General features: G+C 46.4%; 1 protein-coding gene across 1 annotated transcript in view; it reads left to right on the top strand.

Moving 5' to 3' along the window:
- Positions 1–19,925, top strand: part of LOC111154480 (FAT atypical cadherin 3) — a 507,157-nt gene that overhangs the window by 467,299 nt on the left and 19,933 nt on the right. The window contains exons 19-21 of the mRNA XM_022514093.1: positions 5,879–6,013; positions 7,872–8,029; positions 15,304–15,772. Coding sequence (XP_022369801.1) covers positions 5,879–6,013; positions 7,872–8,029; positions 15,304–15,772 — 762 coding nt within the window. The remainder of the gene's footprint in view (positions 1–5,878; positions 6,014–7,871; positions 8,030–15,303; positions 15,773–19,925) is intronic.

The raw sequence follows: 19,925 nt of genomic DNA, 5'->3' as shown, positions 1-19,925 counted from the left end.
ACCGACGGAGCCATCCAGGGGCTCCTTAATGCACTTCTAATAAGCACCATAAAATAAAATGACGAAGACTTCTGTGAGGCAGTATGACACGTTAAACTTAGCCTTGATGAATTTTCAAAAAGCAGAGAAAAATCTGAGATTGGGTTTGCCTTGGGCTGGGGTTTGTTAAGGCTAGCGCTCAGAGAAGAAAGCCAACAGTCCCCAACGCAGTGGTTCCAAATAACCTTCAGTGTAGTTTCTGAATCTTAACCTGCAAACTGGGACATTTCCATTTTACATTCATAACAGCTATGTCTCTGCAATTCCCTCATCTCCAACACACACAAGTCCCCGAATGCCAGGAGAGGGTTAGAGGTGTCTACACTGGTGGTGTAGACACCTCTTCTTCCCAGAGCGTGGATCTTTCCCTTATATATTCCACCCACACACAACTGCCCCGGAGAGGATGTCTTAAAATGAAATTTAAGCGAAATCATCTGGAAAATACGGCTGAGCCAAGCAAACACCATTCCAGATGATTCTGTGCTTGTGGGAGAACCCTAAGAGACCACTTCAAACCCGAGACCTCTGGAGAATATGTTTTAAAACTTCATGCAGGCCAAGAATTAAGAGGAGAGCTTACTAATTTGTGCAGCATTTGCTAAGACATGGCATCTTGGCCAAGTGTGTGAATTCAGGGCATAGGATATTTACCCTTAGGTTTTGGAACCAAAGTATAATGAGGCAGAAACGTACATCAAGGGGTTGAATTAGCTCAAAGTGTTGGTGACAATAATGACTGGTGGATACTGATGTATTTGCTCAAGGCATAGACTTTATCCTGGGGGCTGTGAGAATTCTGGGGAGGCAAGGGGTAGAGCCATAAATATGGCAGCGAGAACCTCCAAGACCCCCAGAGAATCATGATTCTCTGGGCAGTTTCCAAAGCTCTGAAGCTTCTGCTCCAGGGAATTAAACATTGTCAGCTCTGTGAAAAGTGACCTAAATTTCCACCTGAGCAATGCTTTAGAATGTGGAAACCTTCTTTTGGATAGTAGCCACATCCTCTGCACCTTTCTCTTGTCCAAGGCTGCATACAAGGCCACCTCTGCCTTAGACAAGGTGGCCAAGGGTCTGACCCCCACAGTGGCCTGGGACGCTGACTAATAAAATGCTCCAGGCCTTAGCTTGTACCTCCCAGGCACACAGTATTTCATATCATCTATCAATTTACAAATCATGAATTTGACCCAAAAAAGACAGCAAGAGAAAGATGACATTTGAGTTCAGGTTTCTGCCATGGGGCTGAATCCAACTAGCATCTCCAGTTTTGAGACCTTGTACTAATTTGTTTTTACTTTAAGTTTTTCCCTTTAAAAAAATTGCCTTCGTGGGATTCCTGGGTGGTTCAGTCAGTTAAGCGTCTGCCTTCAGCTCGTCATGATACCAGGGTCCTGGGATCGAGGCCTGCATCAGGCTCCCTGCTCAGCGAGGAGCCTGCTTCTCCCTCTGCCTCTGCTGTTCCCCCTGCTTGTGTCGGCACTATCTCTCTCTGTCTCTCCTACACACACACACACACAGACAGACACATAAATAATAAATAAAATCTTTAAAAACTAGAATAAAAATTGCCTTCACATACACACACATTTTACAGCCATTTAATCCTCACAACTCTATGAACAGTTATTAGCTTCGTTTTTCAGAAAAGGGGATCGAGACTCTCAGAAGTCAAGTGACCTGTTCAGAGCCACACAGTGAATGAATAAGTGGCATGATTGGTCAGAGCCAAGATCCAGCCCGCTGCTCGCACTGCAGATCCTGTCCTGTTGCACTGCGCTGGCTTCTTGAGGGGACCTGGGCGTGGGGAGCAGAGAGTTCTTTGCCTGCTGCGTGTTCTCAGAGCGGCGAAACATCCCGTCCTTCTGTCCCGCTGCAGCAAACCAGCATCAGTTGGTTTGATCAAGCGACCCCCTTCTCCCTTCACACTCACTCTGGCTCCAAACTGATGGATGCCCGGAGATGCAGAACGTGTAGGTCTAGAGAGTTCCCCTCCCCCAGCTGTCACCAATCACAGCGTAAGTTAATTAAACCTGGATTATTTAATGATAGTTAATAAGATAAACTTCCTCCCAGAGGCCAATGGGTCCTGACCCTGCTGTCTCGTAACTATTACTATGATAAGGCACCGAGTGTTACCAGAAAGAGGGTCTTTTGGACTCACAATAGTGTCTATACTTCCATGAGAGGGGAATGGAATAAACATGGGATTTCTAAAAACAAGTTGACCCATCAGCATCCACGTAAATCCAGGGAATTAAACATGGGTTCCATGTTGCTGGAGAAGGTAGGGCTTTGGCTGAAGAGAGGCTTATTATCCCCAGGAAAGTGTCCCCGGACCCAAATATCTGGGTATACCTGAAGTCAAGGGACACATGACAGTGTTCAGCATTGGCGTACAAAGGTCAAGTCCCTCTGACAACGTACATGTCAGAAAGGACCTAATGCCTTATCCTAATTGATAGGGAGGGAAGAACTACAATATTGTACATGGGGATTATTCAGTTTGGGGAGAACTGTTTTTTGTAGCCAGAAGTCTCTATTCGGAGTAGACCTCCTTTTGCACACGTGCTCACATCTGTCCCCAGCTAAGGAGGACATTACGTTTTACACCAACCTCTAGACTTCTAATCTGCCTTCCTGCTCTTTTGAGCCACAGGAGAGCAGACCAACTGTGAGCAGAGTGAGCTGACAGCAGCAGCTGGAGTCCGAATGTTTACGACTGCTCCCGGCCCGGGCTGGGACTTGGCAGGGGGGAGGCCCCAGAGGATTTTTAATGCATCAAGAGATAGTTCACTTGCCAAGAACTGTCCCCTTTGCCTTAAAAAGCCTATTAAAAAAAAAGAAAAAAAAAGAGCCTATTGAAGTCAATGGCTGCTAGAATGAATAGATATATACTATATATCTAATATGTATATTAATGTTATTACTTTTTAAATGCACATATTATAATACTTTAATGTAATTTTTTTACATATCCTCCAGCTAGAGTTTTTATAATGGGCACTGAATCTTACATAATCCATTAATTTAGTGGATGTAATTATATGGGTTCCACGGTTATAACACGAGAGAAGAAAAAGCTGTGAGTTTGAACCCCAGCTGCTGGTCTGAGTGGCTTTGGCTTTACCCCAAGATAAGAGAGATGGTGACAGAGTAAGAAGCCTGTGCCAGCTACCAGGGCAGGGCTGATGGTAAGAGAAGAGGCAAAAAAAAATGTGGATAAAAGGGAGAAGTACTCAAATCCTGTTTTAATATGAAATATTTTGTTTAGTTTTTATTATATATGCTTATAGCTGTTTGTTTGTTTGTTTGTTTTAATCTCACCATAATTCCTGCAGGAGAAAATAGCTTTCCTGTCATGGGTCTGAAATCATCCAGCCCTCTCTTCCCCCTCTGAAATAATGGCTTTTAAATGGGACTTTTGATAATGCACGGTTTCTTAGCAGTGGAGACTAGCACTAGAGCAGAAATGGGGTCTATGCTTCTGTGTCTCAGAAACGCAGAAATGTAGAGAAAGCTATCCGTCAGTGGGCAAAAGTAGGAAATGGAAAGAGTCATGTCTATGGAATGGGAAGAAATGGATTTCTTAACTATGTAAATTACTGTTTCTGTGTCCATCTGGAAGACGATGCCCAGGTAATTCAGAATTACATCTATTGGATGAGATCCATTTTGTGATTCATCTATGCACATGGCCGCCTCCATGTGGCCAAGGTTAGCGTTGGGCTGAGGTAGCATCTTTGAGCATATACTACCGAGTCCACATTTAGGAGCAACCTGGAAGTGCGCAAGGCCACCCAAAACTGAAATAAAGCCATGTATGGGGACAGCAAAGAGTCAGCTGGCAGAATTATGAACTCGTCATGAATGAGCATTAACACACGCAAGCAGTCAAGCCACGGGCTACGGCTGGCTCATTCCCATGGAACACAGCCCCTTTTTCCTCAAAGGATCTCATTCTTCAAGCCTGAATTTTAAAACGCTCCCTTCTTTGGTGAGGACCTCTGACATTCTCCCAGGAAACACAGTTGTCCCTTCTCTGGTTGCACTCCCAGACTTCTGTCAAGGCAGTTACCTTATTGCATTGTCTTCATGTGTTTGCTGCTTGTTTCCTGGAGGGAGGAAGAGATGGCATTGTTTCCTTTCATCTTTGTACGTCCAGGCTTCAGGCACCTGGGTGGTTCAGTTGGGTAAGTGTTGGCCTTCAGCTCAGGTCATGTTCTCAGGGCCCTGGGATCGAGCCCCGTGGCAGGGGCTCTCTCTCTCTCTTTCTCTTTCTTCCAAAGAAAGAAATAAATAATCTACGTGTCCAGGCTTCTCACTTCTTTGGCCCTAAAAAAATTATTTGCTGAATGAATGCACCAAAAATCATTTTAAAACTGATTATCCAAAACCCTTTGAAGCAGATCGTAGGTGGTAGAACAGCTGTTTGAAGCTGCATAAATATTGATAAATACAGGGCAGGAGTAAAGATTTCTTGGGACGAAAATAGGAAGATGTATTTGGGGGCACTTATGTCTTTTAGAACCATTTGTAGAGATCATTCCAAATTTTCAGTTGCAAATCCCTTCATCTTCTAAGACTTTGTAAGCTGGATCATTGCCAGGAGTATCTTTTATGGCTGAGCACTAAACCGGTGGAAAATAGGATTTATGAATTCTGAGTTTGCTGGAGCTACTTATACTGCTCTTCTCGAGGATTACAGTTTTTAAATGTTTATATGTAGTTAGCATTAAATGTCTGCTTTCTCCTGGACAAAGAAATGACTGTATAAGGGGACAATATGCTTAATGATGAGGAAGGAGGAGGATGGACGGGAGTTTGGCAATGGGTCACATCCTCCCAAGGAAGAAAGCTGCTGAGGTCCGGGCATTCGTGGTTCATAGAGAAGGTGCTGCTTTAGGCCACTGCTAACCCAGTTCCGAGCAATTTTTCGTTCCTGTCTCCTTTCCTACCGTCCTTTTACTGCCTAAACTCTCACTACATGGAAAGCGACCTACTCATTTGAAATACCTGAGACTTCTGAAACGTGCCCTTCCTCTGGTGGACTCCCCATTTACCCTCACCGCAGTTCAGAAATGACTCACTTGGGTCCTGGATTTTGCCTTCATTGGCTAATCTGCTTTCCAGGCTTTTCTTTCTGAGGGATTAACCTTCAATCTCACTGTGTTGTGAGCATCGAGCAGGTAGCAAGAAAACGTGCTTTTGCCAGCGATAATTCGACTGTTTTTGATAGACAGTGGGGCACCTTTATTGCAAATCAATACAAAAGCAGGTAGCAGAAGGGATTAGGAAACAATGGGAATTGTGTTTGCCCGATTTAGAATTAGTCATACTTTTCTTTAGAAACACCTTTTTCTCTCCCCTCTGAAAACAATAGCCAACATCCTCCGAAGAGTCCCCTGAAGTTTTTTCAGGGCAGGAAAGAAAAACGGTGTAGGACAGCTGGGAACTCCAGCCATGCATTCGGGTAGTTCCCCGTGAGCAGAATCCCGCTCTAATAAATACGTCCAGAGCCCGTGCAGTGTGCCCTTTTCTCAGCTGACTCTGGCCCAGTTACAACCTTAGCATATCTGAACTGAAAAGGAAGAGTTCCATTTATTCTTCGAGGCCAACCTACTTCAGGCTGGCTGTGAGCTCTTGGCTGATACAGGGACATTGGATGGGCACTCACAGCAGCTGACGCCCATTCGGGTGCTCTCACTTCTGGGTGGCTTCTTTGTCTCTTAGCCCAGAGCCTGTAGAGCCCAGCTCTGGAACCATCCCAGCACCGCCTCCGCCTAGGATGTGAGGTGATTCCCTCCGTACTGATCATGTGTGTTCCCTTTCGTCACAGGAGGACTGTGCCCGGGGTCCAACGATCCTTGCATGGAGAAGCCATGTCCGGGGGACATGCAGTGTGTTGGTTACGAAGCCAGCAGGAGACCGTACCTCTGCCAGTGTCCACCAGGGAAGCTCGGAGAGTGCTCAGGTGCAGAGGGGATGGAATTATTAAATCTGAAGCACTTGCCCTTGAGTAAATGACTCTGCCCTAGCTCTTTAGAGCTCTTCAGCTCTTCTGTCTGCATGCAACATTCACTGTCAGGATGGCCCCCAGCTAACATCCGCCCTCCCTGGACTTGGGATTTAGTCCAGCTTCAGCTTGTGCTCAGGAAACACACAACGACCATGGGCTCCTTGTATAACAAGAAAACCACAACATGTGTTTCCGATGGTGTCGCACGGACATTAAGAGTGTAAAATGGAAAATAGAGAGCCGTGGTTAGGCAGAGGGTCAGAGTATCCACGGCATGGCCTTTGATGGTCAGATGGCTGCAGAGCCAGAGCCCCAAAGCAGAGCTCGCCAGGAGGTACAGTTGACCCAGTGCAGTTGACCTCCCATGGGGTAAGCCCAGCCTAGATCACCAAGGGAGCGGACTCTCTGCTCTGTGTTCCCGAAAGGGCAGGTGCTCACCTCTGTGTCCTAAAGGAAAAAAAAAGAAAAAGAAAAAGAAAAAGAGAGAAAGAAAGAAAGAAACGTATTTATGTTATTTTGATCCAAATATCCTGTTTCTGATCCTCCCTCAATCCCAATACTTCAGTTGATTTGCATATTCCCTATCACATCTAAACTCTAGGAGTATTCATTTTTGGTACCAGTAGGACTCTTTTTGGTAGAAAGTCTATGTAAAATACAGTTACACTGATACCCTTCTTGGAATCCAAGAAATATTTATGAAGTAGTGATTATAATAGCAATTAGAGGGGGAATACAGAACAGTGATGCCTGCCACATGCAAGGCATTTTCCTAAGCAGTGGGCTCTAGAAATTCAGTCTCTGCAAAGAGAAAGACCTGTTCTCAAGCATGGGAGCCAAAGCTCTTTCATAGGTGATGTCAGGAACAGAGCTGCCCGCAAAGTGAAGAGATCACCAGCATACTTGCCTTTGAAGTCCTCTAGGGCTCATAGTTGAAAGAAACTTAGGCTGACCCCATCCCTACACATACCCTGGGCACACAGCAGGTGGATATGTAGGGGTGACAAGAAAGCCAGCACGTCTCCTGACTTCAGATGTCACTTTCTGCCCATCTTCCTTCTCTTTTCTATGTAGAAAACTTGTGATTGTCCATGATTTTCATCCATTGGATGTATTTTCACACTTGCCAACTCTCACCCCAGCAAGACAGCTTTTCAGCATCATTTTGCTCATTAGAACATAAAGTTGAAGTCAGTACAAAAGAGGGTGAACTCAGAATGGGATGGCGTGGGTAGGACTTCGGATCTCAAAGGGCTAGCCTTGAAATTCACGGTCAAAAAGTAGAACTGTGATGACACACGAGCAAGACATGAACTTCCTTCTTCCAACATTAGCGTAAATGACATCAGTTGGCTGTTTGCTATTAAGACACTCGGGAAGGTGGCTGCTCTTTGCAAATGACCTTATCTTTCCCTTGTTTCATGGAGTGGCAAGTTTTTGAGTGTCTGAGTGGCTGGTGGTGGGCAGGAAGGGCATTATCTATGAATAGTGCTAAATTTAGAAAGTGGGCATTGAGACTCTAAGAGAAATCAGGTTATAGAATTCATCAAGTTTCCCTTGGCATGAGACCACTGGGATTTTTTTTTTTTTTTGGTAGCTGCTGAATTAATTTTTTTTTTTTCACTTCGGAATTAGGCTGTGACCTGAAGTGGAGAGAACCCGTTTTTAATCAAAAGCGGCTTCTCCTCAATGCCTTCATTAACTTCCCACGGTCTTTCATCAACGTGCTTGGTGGTTGTTGGGTGATCTCTTGTGTCTCTGACCGTATCTGGATGTTGCCAGTATATATGTCTTCTCCTAATGGTCTTCTCAGGGCACACTTCTCTCAGCTTTGCTGGAAACAGTTACATCAAATACCGGCTGTCTGAAAATAGCAAAGAAGAGGACTTCCGGCTCGCTCTGCGTCTGCGCACCCTGCAAAGCAACGGGATTATAATGTACACCAGAGCAAATCCCTGCATAATTCTGAAGGTAATTAAAATGGGTTATCTTTTCCTGCAGTCAGTTCTAATGTTAATATTTTGGCTCTCGGACTGGGGCCTGAAATCTTTTTTGTCTTTTAAGTTCTGAAGACCAGAAACTGGCTGGAGGGCAGAAAGGAGCAGCCGCCGTCCTGGGAAGTCCGCCAACACCCCATTTCCTTTTTATATGTTCGGCTTCAGAATAGGCTCTTCGGATATTGGGGCATCTCTCTCTAGAGTGGTTTCAAGGGCTGCCCTCCTTGGAGTTGTAATCACGCCACAGTTCATTAGAATGCACTTCCTAATCAATCCCACGGCAGGGGTGGTCCTTTAAAAAGATTGGCTGTGTCCTCTTCTCCCGCACAGGCCTATCCCCCATTGACCCTGAAGGTGACTTCTGTTCTTACTCGGGGAGGAAGTTGGAGATCTAGGGTGGAGGAGGTTCCCTGCGTCCTGTCGTGGCCCCCAGTTGTCCACTGCTGCAATCCTTGCCAATCTCAGAAACGCTCCAAAGCAGCCAGATCTCCCTGAGAGCAAGTCTCTGGCTCAGAGCTTCTGGTGCCTTCGTGAAATCAATGATGACACGAATACTAACGGTGTTGTGCCCCTTGTTTGTTTTTTATGACTAAGTTAATATGATACATTTATGACACACAATCAGCCCCATCTGATCAAGGAGAGAACAGAGATTCAGAAAGGTTAAGTTCGTTACCCGGGGTCGGCCAGCTCATAAACGCCCGGGCCCGGACCTGCATTCCAGTCTCCCTCACTGTATATGCTGCTCTCCTGCCTGATCTCCCCCAGCTCTCAGTCTTGCTGCTACCATCATTTCATCAGAAGTCACATTCTGGGCATCTGTCCACCCAAGGAAGCCTTCCAGCACAGGAGGAGAAGGGAGAAGAAGGAGGGTGATGTTTAATCTGATGCTGTTCTCCCATTCTCGCAAGGTCCCTGTACCAGTCCATTGTGTGTTCAGAGGCCAATGCAGTCTGACCGGTAGGAAGTGCCCATACAAGTGGAAATGACTGGCAATTGTTTCCTTCCTAGGGTTCCATCACTGGGCTTAATCGGGATCATGGTGGGCCTTTAGAGCTTCTGTCCTTTGATCGTTAGCTTGGTCACATCCAAGTCGATGAGGTATCCCAGGCTTTCATCCCAGAGGGAGAAAGAATGTAGGACAATAAATGCCTGTGGCTTCTCCTATCACACCGACTTTTATTCACCTGCTTCTGATATTGCAGGGCGCTACGTGGTGGCCGGAGGGAGGGAGCGGGCAGTTTGGGTTTAAAACTTTCGTGGGGAACTCTCCCACTACCCGCACTCTTTGAACTCAGAGAATCCTTTCAGCTCTTGGAAAGCCAGTAGGAGAAGCTCTCGAGGCAGTTTTAGCAAACAGTGAATTCAAATCCAATATTTGTGGTGGAGGAAGACACAGGTAAAGACCCAAGTCCTGTCTTTTTAACCTCCTAGCCCCGTAGCCGCCTGCCTGGGTCAGCAGATCACTTTCTAAATAGCCCTGGGAGGTGGGGTTTGGTATACTTGCTGGGGAAGGGTTCTGGCCCTTCAGAGCTTCTAGCTCCAAGAGCTCAGCTGAAGTGTCGCCGGCCTCCGTCTCCTTCAAGCTCTTAATAGGACCTCTGGCTTGCAGACCTTCCTTACGAGGCAGACACTTCCTACTAGCAGATCTCTTCTAGAGCACTGAATCTGAGAGCGAACAAAACTACTGGGCCTGAATGGCCAGCTCTTAAAAACGGAGCTTGTCATTTGACACTTCGCTGGCAAAGGTCTAAAACGCACAGGTCCCTGGGGATGGGAAAGGAAGAATAATTAAACCTTTTAGGCAGCTCTGGCTAAGGTATATTGTATTTCACGAAACAAGCGTGTTTCTGAGAGTTGTGTAAATTGAATCTCTGTAAATGGAATTCTAATAAACGGTGGATGGTGGCTATTTGAAGGAACCCTTCCATTAATCCCTTTGTGATGTGAATAATCGCCCCCAATCTGTCTGTTCGGTACGTTTGCTTTTCATATGTTGAGTTTGCCTAAAGCAGGACACAGCTGTACTGAACTACAGCAGATATTCTCCTATAGTTGCCAGGAATATCCACTTAGGGGATTTGAATCTGTTTGCTTAACATTTCCAGCCTCATGCAAGATTTAATTTCATTGGCTTTGGGTACAGTATGTGCCTTGTACTCAGGTTCAATGACTATACTGAAATGCTTTGTTTAGGTTGCACCTCGTGGTTGTTTATACTTTCCCAGTTAGAGCCCGTTCTCTAAAAAGTACTTGAGACAATCCATGGGGGTGTAGGGCACCCCTTGAAGACCGTCGAAGAATTACGTGGGACCTCAAGAGTTAAACCTGCTCGTGGACAAGGAGCACCACTCTCTCTTAACAGCAGTGAACGTGCTCATTCTTCTGTTGACCATTGACACCTTGTCTTCTTCCAGAAGAGATCCCAGGCTTACCATAAACACCAAAATGCAGTAAGATCAGAGCACCATTAAGATGAAAATAAAAGGTTAAGACCCAGCCAATGAAGTGGAGAAGAGCAGAATATCATTGTTAAAAGATCTAGACCAAGGGTTGCTATATCAGTTGAACACAAACCATGAGTGAATTTTCAGGAAGCCCAAACAAGAATAAAAATGGTGCAATAGGTTCTCTGCCTGTTCTCAAACCTGTGTAAGAAACCTGTCAGATCACCAGGAGAGATTTACAGCTTTTCCCCCTGTATCTGTCTTTCGGGTCCAATATTATAGTGAAAGCACAAGAAGTCCTTTGTTAATCTAGAAATGTCATCATTTCATCTTGTGGGGAAGTTATAGATGACACATGGTTTCATTTCAATGATTCTCCAATACAGCTAACTCAAAACCCCAGGAATAAAAGGAAGATGGTCAGGGAAAGCTCATTTGGTTTATAAAACAGCCCACTTGGAATGGCCAGATCTTTCTAACATAGAAAAGTAACAAGGAAGCCCACACAGGATTCCAGAGTTTCCAGGACCTGTGTAAGAGTATCACTAAGAAGTGAGTTAACTGATAACAATTACAGGATGATAATAATAAGATACCTATAAGTTTACAAAGTACTTCACAAAATACATGCATGTATTTTTGTACTCTCCTGTGCCTAGATAGGAGCCCGTCCTTTTTCGCCTGTGAGGAAACAGATTCAGAGAGAAAATGGGTGGGCTTACCCAAACATAACCAGTCAGGAGTGGATCTGACCTTCTGACCAAGGCAAGCGGGTCAGGAGTACTGCAGGTGTTTATCAAAAGAAGAGTTTGGGAGGGCTGGGATGATCATTTATTCATTCATATAAGCTTTTTTTTTATGTTAAATTAGCCCACATATAGTACATCATTAGTTTTTGATGTAGCATTCAAGATTCATCAGTTGCGTGTAACACCCAGTGCTCATAACCACCCGTACCCTCCTTAATACCCATCACCTGGTTACCCCATCCTCCCCCACCCCTCCCTTCTGTAACCCTCAGTTTGTTTCCCCAGAGTCTAGAGTCTCTCATGGTTTGTCTCCCTCTCTGATTTCTTCCCATTCGGTTTTCCCTCCCTTCCCCTGTGGTCCTCCACGCTCTTCCTTATGTTCCACATATGAGTGAAAACATATGACGAGGTATTTTTTTAAAGATTTGATTTACTTATTTGAGAGAGCAAGAGATGTAGGGGCAGAGGGAGAGGGAGAAGCAGATTCCCCACTGAGCAGGGAGCCTGATGCAGGGCTCGATCCCAGGACCTTGAGATCATGACTTGAGCAAAAGGCAGACCCTTAAACAACTGAGCCACTCAGGCACACCCTTAAGGCATATTTTTTGAGCCAGATAACCATCGATAACAGCCTTGAAAACAAGTTTTTCAAAAGTTCCCTTTACAAAGAATAGTTCCGAACCCTCTCACAAGTTTGGGGCATCAGTGCATTTGCTGGAGCCACACACCAAAAATTCGAAGCAGTAAGACTTTGTGCCATGATTTATATACTTTTTCACTCAAAATCTTGCTTTCCTACAAAATGACTTAGAGCCCTGATGTCTTGTCTTCCAAACCCCAAACCACTCAAGATCCAGGTTAAAGCCCATCGCTCATTTCAGACAAAACTAAGGACCTAAATATCTTATAACATTAGAGTCCTGCTCAGAATTATGCATTTCATTGACCGAATTGCCTACCTGCCTCCTGCAAGCACATCATTTCAGATCATTGCTGCAGACTATTTTTTTTTTTAATACGTTCACCTGCAATACAATTTCTATTAAAATAGCTTGCTGTCTGGCTTGAGAAGGCTCTGTCCTCTTAAAAGAGAGATCCTTTCGAATGAGGTCTACCCTATTCTGGAGACAGAGAAAAACTAAATATGATCAGAGCATGAGTTTCCAGTGTGAACAGACTAGTGTTCCCTCCCTGGCGTAATGGGCTAGTGACATAGGAAAAGGTGAACGTTTACAAAGTTACCTCTGACATCAGCACTCTGGTGTGTCACCTAAACAAGGTTTATTATTCCAAATGCCTAGAATTTTGAGGATACTAATCACTCTTGTTTTCCAAGGGCATCAGGCTTCCCAATCATTCAGCAGGTTGCTGCTGTTACTTTTCTCAGCAGAAAAGAAATGGAACCGTACTCACTGTTCCTATGGGATCATTTTATGTCCGTTAGTTACGGAACTTCGATGTATGTGAGTACATTAGAGCTACACTGGCTCTCCTGGATGAATTTGAAACTTGGTTATTATACCAAGAGGTAGGGAATGGGGATGGAGAAGGGAATGGACCGAGGAAGTCTGTTAATGGAATACATCGTCTTACAAAACCATTGATGAATCGCAGCTTCACCACCAGATCTTCCTTGATAGTCTGGGGACACCCCTTTGTAGCCACAGAGCGTAACAGCAGATGGACTGTGCCAGAGGAAGGAAGTCCCCAACGTCGCGTTTGATCATTTTATTACTTACATTGAAATAAAAATATGGATATTTCCCAGGAGTTTTTCCTGAGCAAGTCTACTGGTATGATTTACAATATCCATTCAGTCCATTTTGTGGAACCAAAAAATGATTGAGGCAAAACAGCGTAGATCACATAGGAAAGCTCTAGAAAAAAACACACAAATATTTGCCTCCGGTCTCTTTACGTGTAAACAACTGCATTTCAGAGTGGAGTATGTGTGCACTGCATACCAGGTAGCTAACCATTCTGCAGCGGGCACGAGCTCCTCGGAAAAGGAGCCATAGTAATGATCTCTGCTCGCCACATAAGGAGTCCCAAGCCCAGACAGGTCAAACAGTTCTCTCCAGGTCACCTGGGTGCGACACGACAAATCCTGCATGAGAGACCTCATTCATACTTCCCAGGGCGCTCCCTAGTTCGCCCAGCCCCCTGCCTTCCATATACGCACGTTCCCACGGCATGACTTCATATGCAGGAAGAGAAGGGGCTAGAGAATCCACAGAGGCAGGAATGTGAGTCCCTGAGAATTCGTTGTCTGTGGAACACACTGAAGCACGTGGAGAGAAATACTTCACTCGTGAGGATGAGCGATACTGCGAAGAATCCCCATCAGGCTGTCCTAAATCACGCATGTGTTGGGAAGAGTGGGTCAGTCTGTTGCTATGAATTCGTTTGGCGTATATACCTCCCTCGCTCTTCGAGATCTGGAAGGTCTGCCTTCCCTTCACTTCCCCTTCCCTCTCTCCCCACGTCTGTGTTCTTTGCCCACATTCTGGCACGAAAATACTGATGTCAGCAGATTCTAAATGAAGGCCTGTCAGCCTTGCATGACTCAGGTGTTGGCCCCCACAAGACCCCCCCTTGCTGGGTCACACAAAAAGGCCTGCAAAGTACCTTTTGTTTCTTCACAGTCTCTAGCTGCATGTCGTTTCATGGCCCAGTATCGGTTTGTTGGCAGGACAGGGATCCAGCATCATTCCCTGGATCCTCAAGCCACTTTTAGGAAATGCAGAGGGGAGGGTGGACCCCAGGGGATTCAAAGGCCGGTCCGTCTCCTCAGCAACAGTTGAACCTGGGTCTCCGTGGAGGACCGGTCCCCGGCCAACAGGTCCTGGCCAGCCACCATCACTCAACAGCACACACTTTCTGAGTTTAATGTCCCCCTGTGGTTTGTTAGCCTCCCAGAACGGACTTGGATGCCCTCCTTGCACCAGTGCAATCAAAGTAGGCGGGTCTCTGTTGTAGCTGACCCTGGACCAGGGGCTGGGAACATCGATGAGGCGTGAACTGTTACCCAGATAAACCCTTCTGGGGGACCAGATATCATTAAACACACATTGCTATATTCTAAGCAAACGGCCAAGCCCTGAACACTTCGTGGGATAATCTTAACCTAAATGATGGGCAGCCATCTTAAAGAACCGTTTGTTTGTTTGTTTGTTTGTTTTTAAGATTTTATTTATTTATTTGACAGAGAGAGAGAGCACAAGCAGAGGGAGCAGCGGGCAGAGGGAGAGGGAGAGGGAGAAACAGGCTCCACTGATCAGGGAGCCAAATGTGGGACTCGATCCCAGGACCCCAGGGTCATGACCCAAGCCGAAGGCAGCTGCCTAATCAACTGAGCCACCCAGGTGTCCCCTAAAGAACTGTTTTAAGAATATACGAGTGTTTAATATAGAAGCATTCTAAAATCTTGACTATGTATGAAGCCGGGAATTAGGAGATCTTTTATTTCTGCCTGGCCTCTTTTTCTCCCTTCTAGAAACTTCACACAGACTTGCTTGTGGAGTACCTAGTTATTTCAGTGCTTATCTGATTTATGGCCATCTCCCCCGCAAAGAAACATAAGCCCGAGGTCAGAGATAGTAACTCTTTTTGCTCAGAGTGGTCTCCGTAGCACCTGGAACACTGCTTAGGACATAGTAGATGTTCAATCAATATTTGTAAATAAATACTGAATTCACAGAAATCATTCCTGAGGTGGTAATAACAAAGAAGGGTGCAGAGAATCAACAGACCCTCTCAACAAGGTATTGCTGTGACCTCTTAAAGGGCACAGATCCAAAGAATAGGAACATTCTTAAATTTAATGGCAGATCTATGCAGATGTGCTGGTGTTACTCCTTGCAAGATCTGGGACATTTCGGGCATGCGTACAGCACATCATGGGGAGAGATCAAACCACCACAGACTTAGGACTGGCCCCAAAGCAACCTCCATCCTAGAGGTTTCCCATGGACAGGGTGGGAACGGGGGTGTCCAGGAATCTGTTGCCAGATGCATACTGAAAAGCGCCCGGTGCTCATTCCCCCACACAGATCGTGGACGGCAAGCTGTGGTTCCAGCTGGACTGCGGCAATGGCCCGGGGATCCTGGGCATCTCCGGCAGGGCGGTCAATGATGGGAGCTGGCACTCCGTCTTCCTGGAGCTCAACCGCAATTTCACAAGCCTGTCCCTGGACGACAGCTATGTGGAGCGGCGCAGGGCACCCCTCTACTTCCAGACGCTGAGCACGGAAAGCACCATCTACTTTGGGGCGCTGGTGCAGGCGGATAACATCCGCAGCCTGACGGACGCGCAGGTCACGCAGGTGTTGAGCGGCTTCCAGGGCTGCCTGGACTCGGTGGTGCTGAACAACAATGAGCTTCCGCTACAGAACAAGCGCAGCAGCTTCGCGGAGGTGGTGGGCCTGACCGAGCTGAAGCTGGGCTGCGTGCTCTACCCTGATGCCTGTGAGCGCAGCCCGTGTCAGCATGGGGGCAGCTGCGCTGGCCTGCCCTCCGGAGGTGAGTGCACCGCGCTTGCTCAGCACCAGGCAGGGGTTGGGGGTTGGGGATGGTGGGGGGATGGGGTAGAGAAGGTAGGGGCAGTGGGGGGGGGGGGAGGCAGAGGGGCCCGATCGACCTGCGAGGGACTGGCTTTTACAGGCTTCCCCCACTCAAGTGCTCTCCCACTCAGACACTAGCCGGGCTTGCTTTAGGAAGGTCCAGGAGCTTGAGAAGTGTCTGTGTCACTGGTCCTTTCTCAGCAAGCTACAGGCGCAGGGCGGTGACCTCAGGGGTCCAGAGATGCTGTCATGGGGCCCGTCCCCTGTCCCACCACACCCTTCCAGGCCTGGGGAGGAATAGGACCCTCTTTGAGGTATCAGCCCTCTTGAGCCACATGGGCATCACTGCAGAATGATTGGTGGCAGAGTCTGAATCATGACATCCCCATGCGATCCTTTGTCACCCAGACATGGAACGTCACTAGAAAGGGAGGGGAGGGTGAAAGCCACCACTCCAGGAATGGAAAGAGAGTGGAGATGCTTTGGAGAATGCTTTTAAAACGTGCGCATTAAAAATAAATCCAGGGACTGCTCTGTAAAGGGGTAGAGGGTCAGGACTAAAGAGAGGGCATTTTACAGGGAATCTCAGGACAGATAAACAGTGAGGGTGCGAGGCTCTACCGCAATAAATTTTTTCCCCAAACATATATCATGAAGAAGAAAGAAAGAACAGGAGAGACAACAAAAGCGGAAGGGAATGGAGGGCTTCTGCTGTTTGAGGGAAAGGCCAAGATCATCTAAGTCCTGGGAGTCTGGAAGTAAAAGAATCCCTGACTTCCCCAGATGCGGTTCCTGTGCTAACATAAACTAAGTCAGGCACTCCCCTGGTTGAAGTCTCTGCTGCCTCCCAACAGCCGCTGATCACACTTGAGCCCCTTTGCAGAGTCTCTCAGCAGTAGTGTGATTAGCAAATTTAAACCTTCCTCACAAATCACTTAGAGATTCTGCTGTGCGCATTACCATCTAATGTTCGTGAAGCCCAACTCCGAATTTAGAGTCCATTTTATTATTAGAATGTTATAAACTGTCCATGAAATGATACACTGCCGAAATACAGACACCAAAGTTATTTAGACTTGCATATGTTGCCGCCACAATGAGGGCCAAGTGCCCTGGGGGGAAATTTCTGCAGTCTCGATTTAAGAAATCTATTTGCTGTTTTTACTGTCTCAGCAGTATATGTAAATAAAGGGTTGTTATGGTGCCATAATTCCCGACTGATGGGCAGTAACTATACTTCAGTGGTTCTATAAACCAGCCCGTTATGACAAGTCATGGCCAGTTTTTCACCAGGCAAAACAATTCTGCTAGTGCGAGCCATCCACGATATATAAAAGGAGCATATAATTAAATTGGGTTGAAACAGAACACCACTCCATGTCAAATGCCCGGCGCATAGCCACAAATTGTAACATACTTTCCGCGATGGCAGGATGGTGTTTTTGCTGGCAAAGCTATGGGCTTCCACCATGGGTTATCTTTAAAATAATAGTAACGATAATAATCACCCTATTAAGGAAAAAGACAGGGAATCTTGCTCTGCGACACGCATTTTAGTGTTTTTTAATTGCCTGAAATCCGTGAACTAAGTATTCAGTACCGGTATGTTCATTAAGTGAATGTGACTCATATCAATGTGGCCATTTTCCTCTACTTTTTTTTTTTTAAATCTCATTTGGTTTAACCACATTTTAGCACTGAGGACCCCCATGCTGTATGCTTTTCACATGGCCTCAAGCGCTTGCTTTCCTCTCCCCGAAGGCCCGCCCTGGCCCGGTTGCGTTCTCTCTCCTATTCTTCTTTGTTCCTGCTCCCCACTTTGCCCTCTCTTTGGGTTTGGGACTGGGATTCCACAACAGGTGCCCTTTCTTCCAAGGCGATAGAGACTTCCATCAGCTCAAATGTCTCCTTTGTGCCTGGGAGCTCATGTTTTCCTACAACAAAGTATCTTTCCTCATCTCCATCTATATGAATCTCTTCTTTCAAGCCTACTTTCTCTTGAGTTGAGGAGACCCAGTGGTTCTTACCTCAGTGAGCCCCCAGGCCATGATCCCCAATCTGGGGGTCTCGTGCACAGTAGTACTGAATGTAGGGCCAGCAAACTCCTCACCACCTACCAGGAAATCCAAGAACTGGGTTTCTTTTGCTTCCCTAGGAAAGCAAAGGCACAGAATTCCTCCTCTGATATGTGGGGAGACATCTATCTACCTGCTCCTGGGTATCAAGATTAAAACCTCAGCTTCTAAAAAAAAGAGGAGAGGGAATCCATTTTCTTGCCACTATTATCTGTTAATAAGAGAAGAATTTCTTTTCTAATGATTTTATTTATTTATTTGACACAGAGAGAGAGACAGCAAGAAAGGGAACACAAGCAGGAGGAGTGGGAAAGGGAGAAGCAGGTTTCCTGCCAAGCAGGGAGCTCAAAGTGGGATTCAATCCCAGGTCCCTGGGATCATGACCTGAGCCAAAGGCAAATGCTTAACCGATTGAGCCACCCAGGGGACCTATGAGAGGAATTTTTGCTAGGCCCTTATATCTTCTCTGCGAATGCCTGAAATTGGGGGAGAAAAGCCAGGAAGGAAATAGCCAATAATTTGGCCTTTAACTCCCATCCGTGAAACTATGCAGCTAATTGTAAGGGTATTTAAAGGAAAGTAAAAAATCATCCTGGTTGTGAGGGATGGTTTAAAAAGAACAAAAACCTCAGTCGTTAATGGAAGAATATGCATGCCTTAAAGAATGCCCTCTGGCCACAGAGGTGTGTAATCACAGAGAGCGCGATTCCCCCCTCCCCCAGATCAAAGGCTGGGATACAGTCAGTATTCAAAAAAGGGGAGAGGGCTAGAGAAAGTGGAGTGAGGTGCTTCCAGTGTGACTCCATACAAGGGAGGAGGCTGGTGACAAAACTTAATTGACTCAGCGTCTTCCTGCTGTTCGAACCCTGTGCTGTGTGTCGCTTTAAATTTCCAGAACACGTAATTGAGTATAATCACCCCCTTGACCACTGAAGAATGCTGGCGTCTTGGTCATCGGCTCTCCTGTGGACAGGCTTCACTCTCAAACTGTGGCTATCCCAGCTTGCAGAGCATTCAGACTTTTTAAAGCAGCAACCCACAGCAAGAGGCATTCTATTTCAAAGAGACAGGATTGTGCTCTAGCCTCCTCCAAACCCAATCAGACCCTTGGCAGGAAGCGGCCAGGAAGCCGCGTCTGCTCGCTCAGAATGACATGGTCAGCAGGTTTGACCAACGCATAACTCTAGCTGTCCTGAGAACGAGCCGCGGGAGCCCCGAGGAAATTAGAGCCCGGAATGCTAACTTGTAATAAGAGTGTAAATATGACTCTGTAAATCAACCACAAAAGGAAGGCTCTCTCTTGTTAAAGCCTTGGAATTACATATATTTCATAAACATGAACTGGAAATAGCAACCACCGTGGAGGAGAAATGGCCTCGTCCCGCTCTGACCCCTGCATTTCCAGACCCTGTGGGGTAGGGAGCTGCCCACTGAGCACCCACAATCTGGATAAGGAGTCCTCAGTCCTCCCTGCCTCGTCCTGCTCTGCTCAAGCCCATTACTGGAAAAACCTAGTTGAAGCTAAGCTATAATTTAGCAAAGCAGTGCAGCGAGCCAGGCAGGCACCAGGCCAGAAATAGCCATTCTGTCAGCTCTTCATGAGACCAGAAGCCTAACTCTTAAAGTGAAAACTTGGTAAATCTGTAAATGTTAAGAGTTACATGTATTATGCTCCTACTTTGTGCTTGGAACTGTGGTAAGTGCTTGCCTGATAGGCGCTTACATGCTGTGACAATTCTTATGGTACGCTGAGCTCAGTACTAGTCTTCCCTTCTCCATTCCCCCTCCCCCATTTTACAGATTAAAAACACAGGCCAGAGAGGTTCAGGAACTAGCTCTGTGTCACACAGCTAGTACAGGGGGGAAGCCAGGATTTGATCCAGGTTTGTGGAACCCCCCTCCAGTCTGTGCTCTTGGAACCCTTGTCACTTAAAGTGTGTTCTAGGAGCCAACAGCATTGGCATCCCTGCAAATACTAGGAATGTATCTTACATCCCACCCCAAACCCACTGAGTCCAAGTCTTATATTTTAACAAG

The sequence above is a fragment of the Enhydra lutris genome, unplaced genomic scaffold (genome assembly GCF_002288905.1).
Source record: "Enhydra lutris kenyoni isolate GAN:26980312 unplaced genomic scaffold, ASM228890v2 scaffoldscaffold37, whole genome shotgun sequence".
In the NCBI taxonomy this organism is placed as follows: domain Eukaryota; kingdom Metazoa; phylum Chordata; class Mammalia; order Carnivora; family Mustelidae; genus Enhydra; species Enhydra lutris.
This window is presented reverse-complemented; position numbering and strand designations above follow the sequence as displayed.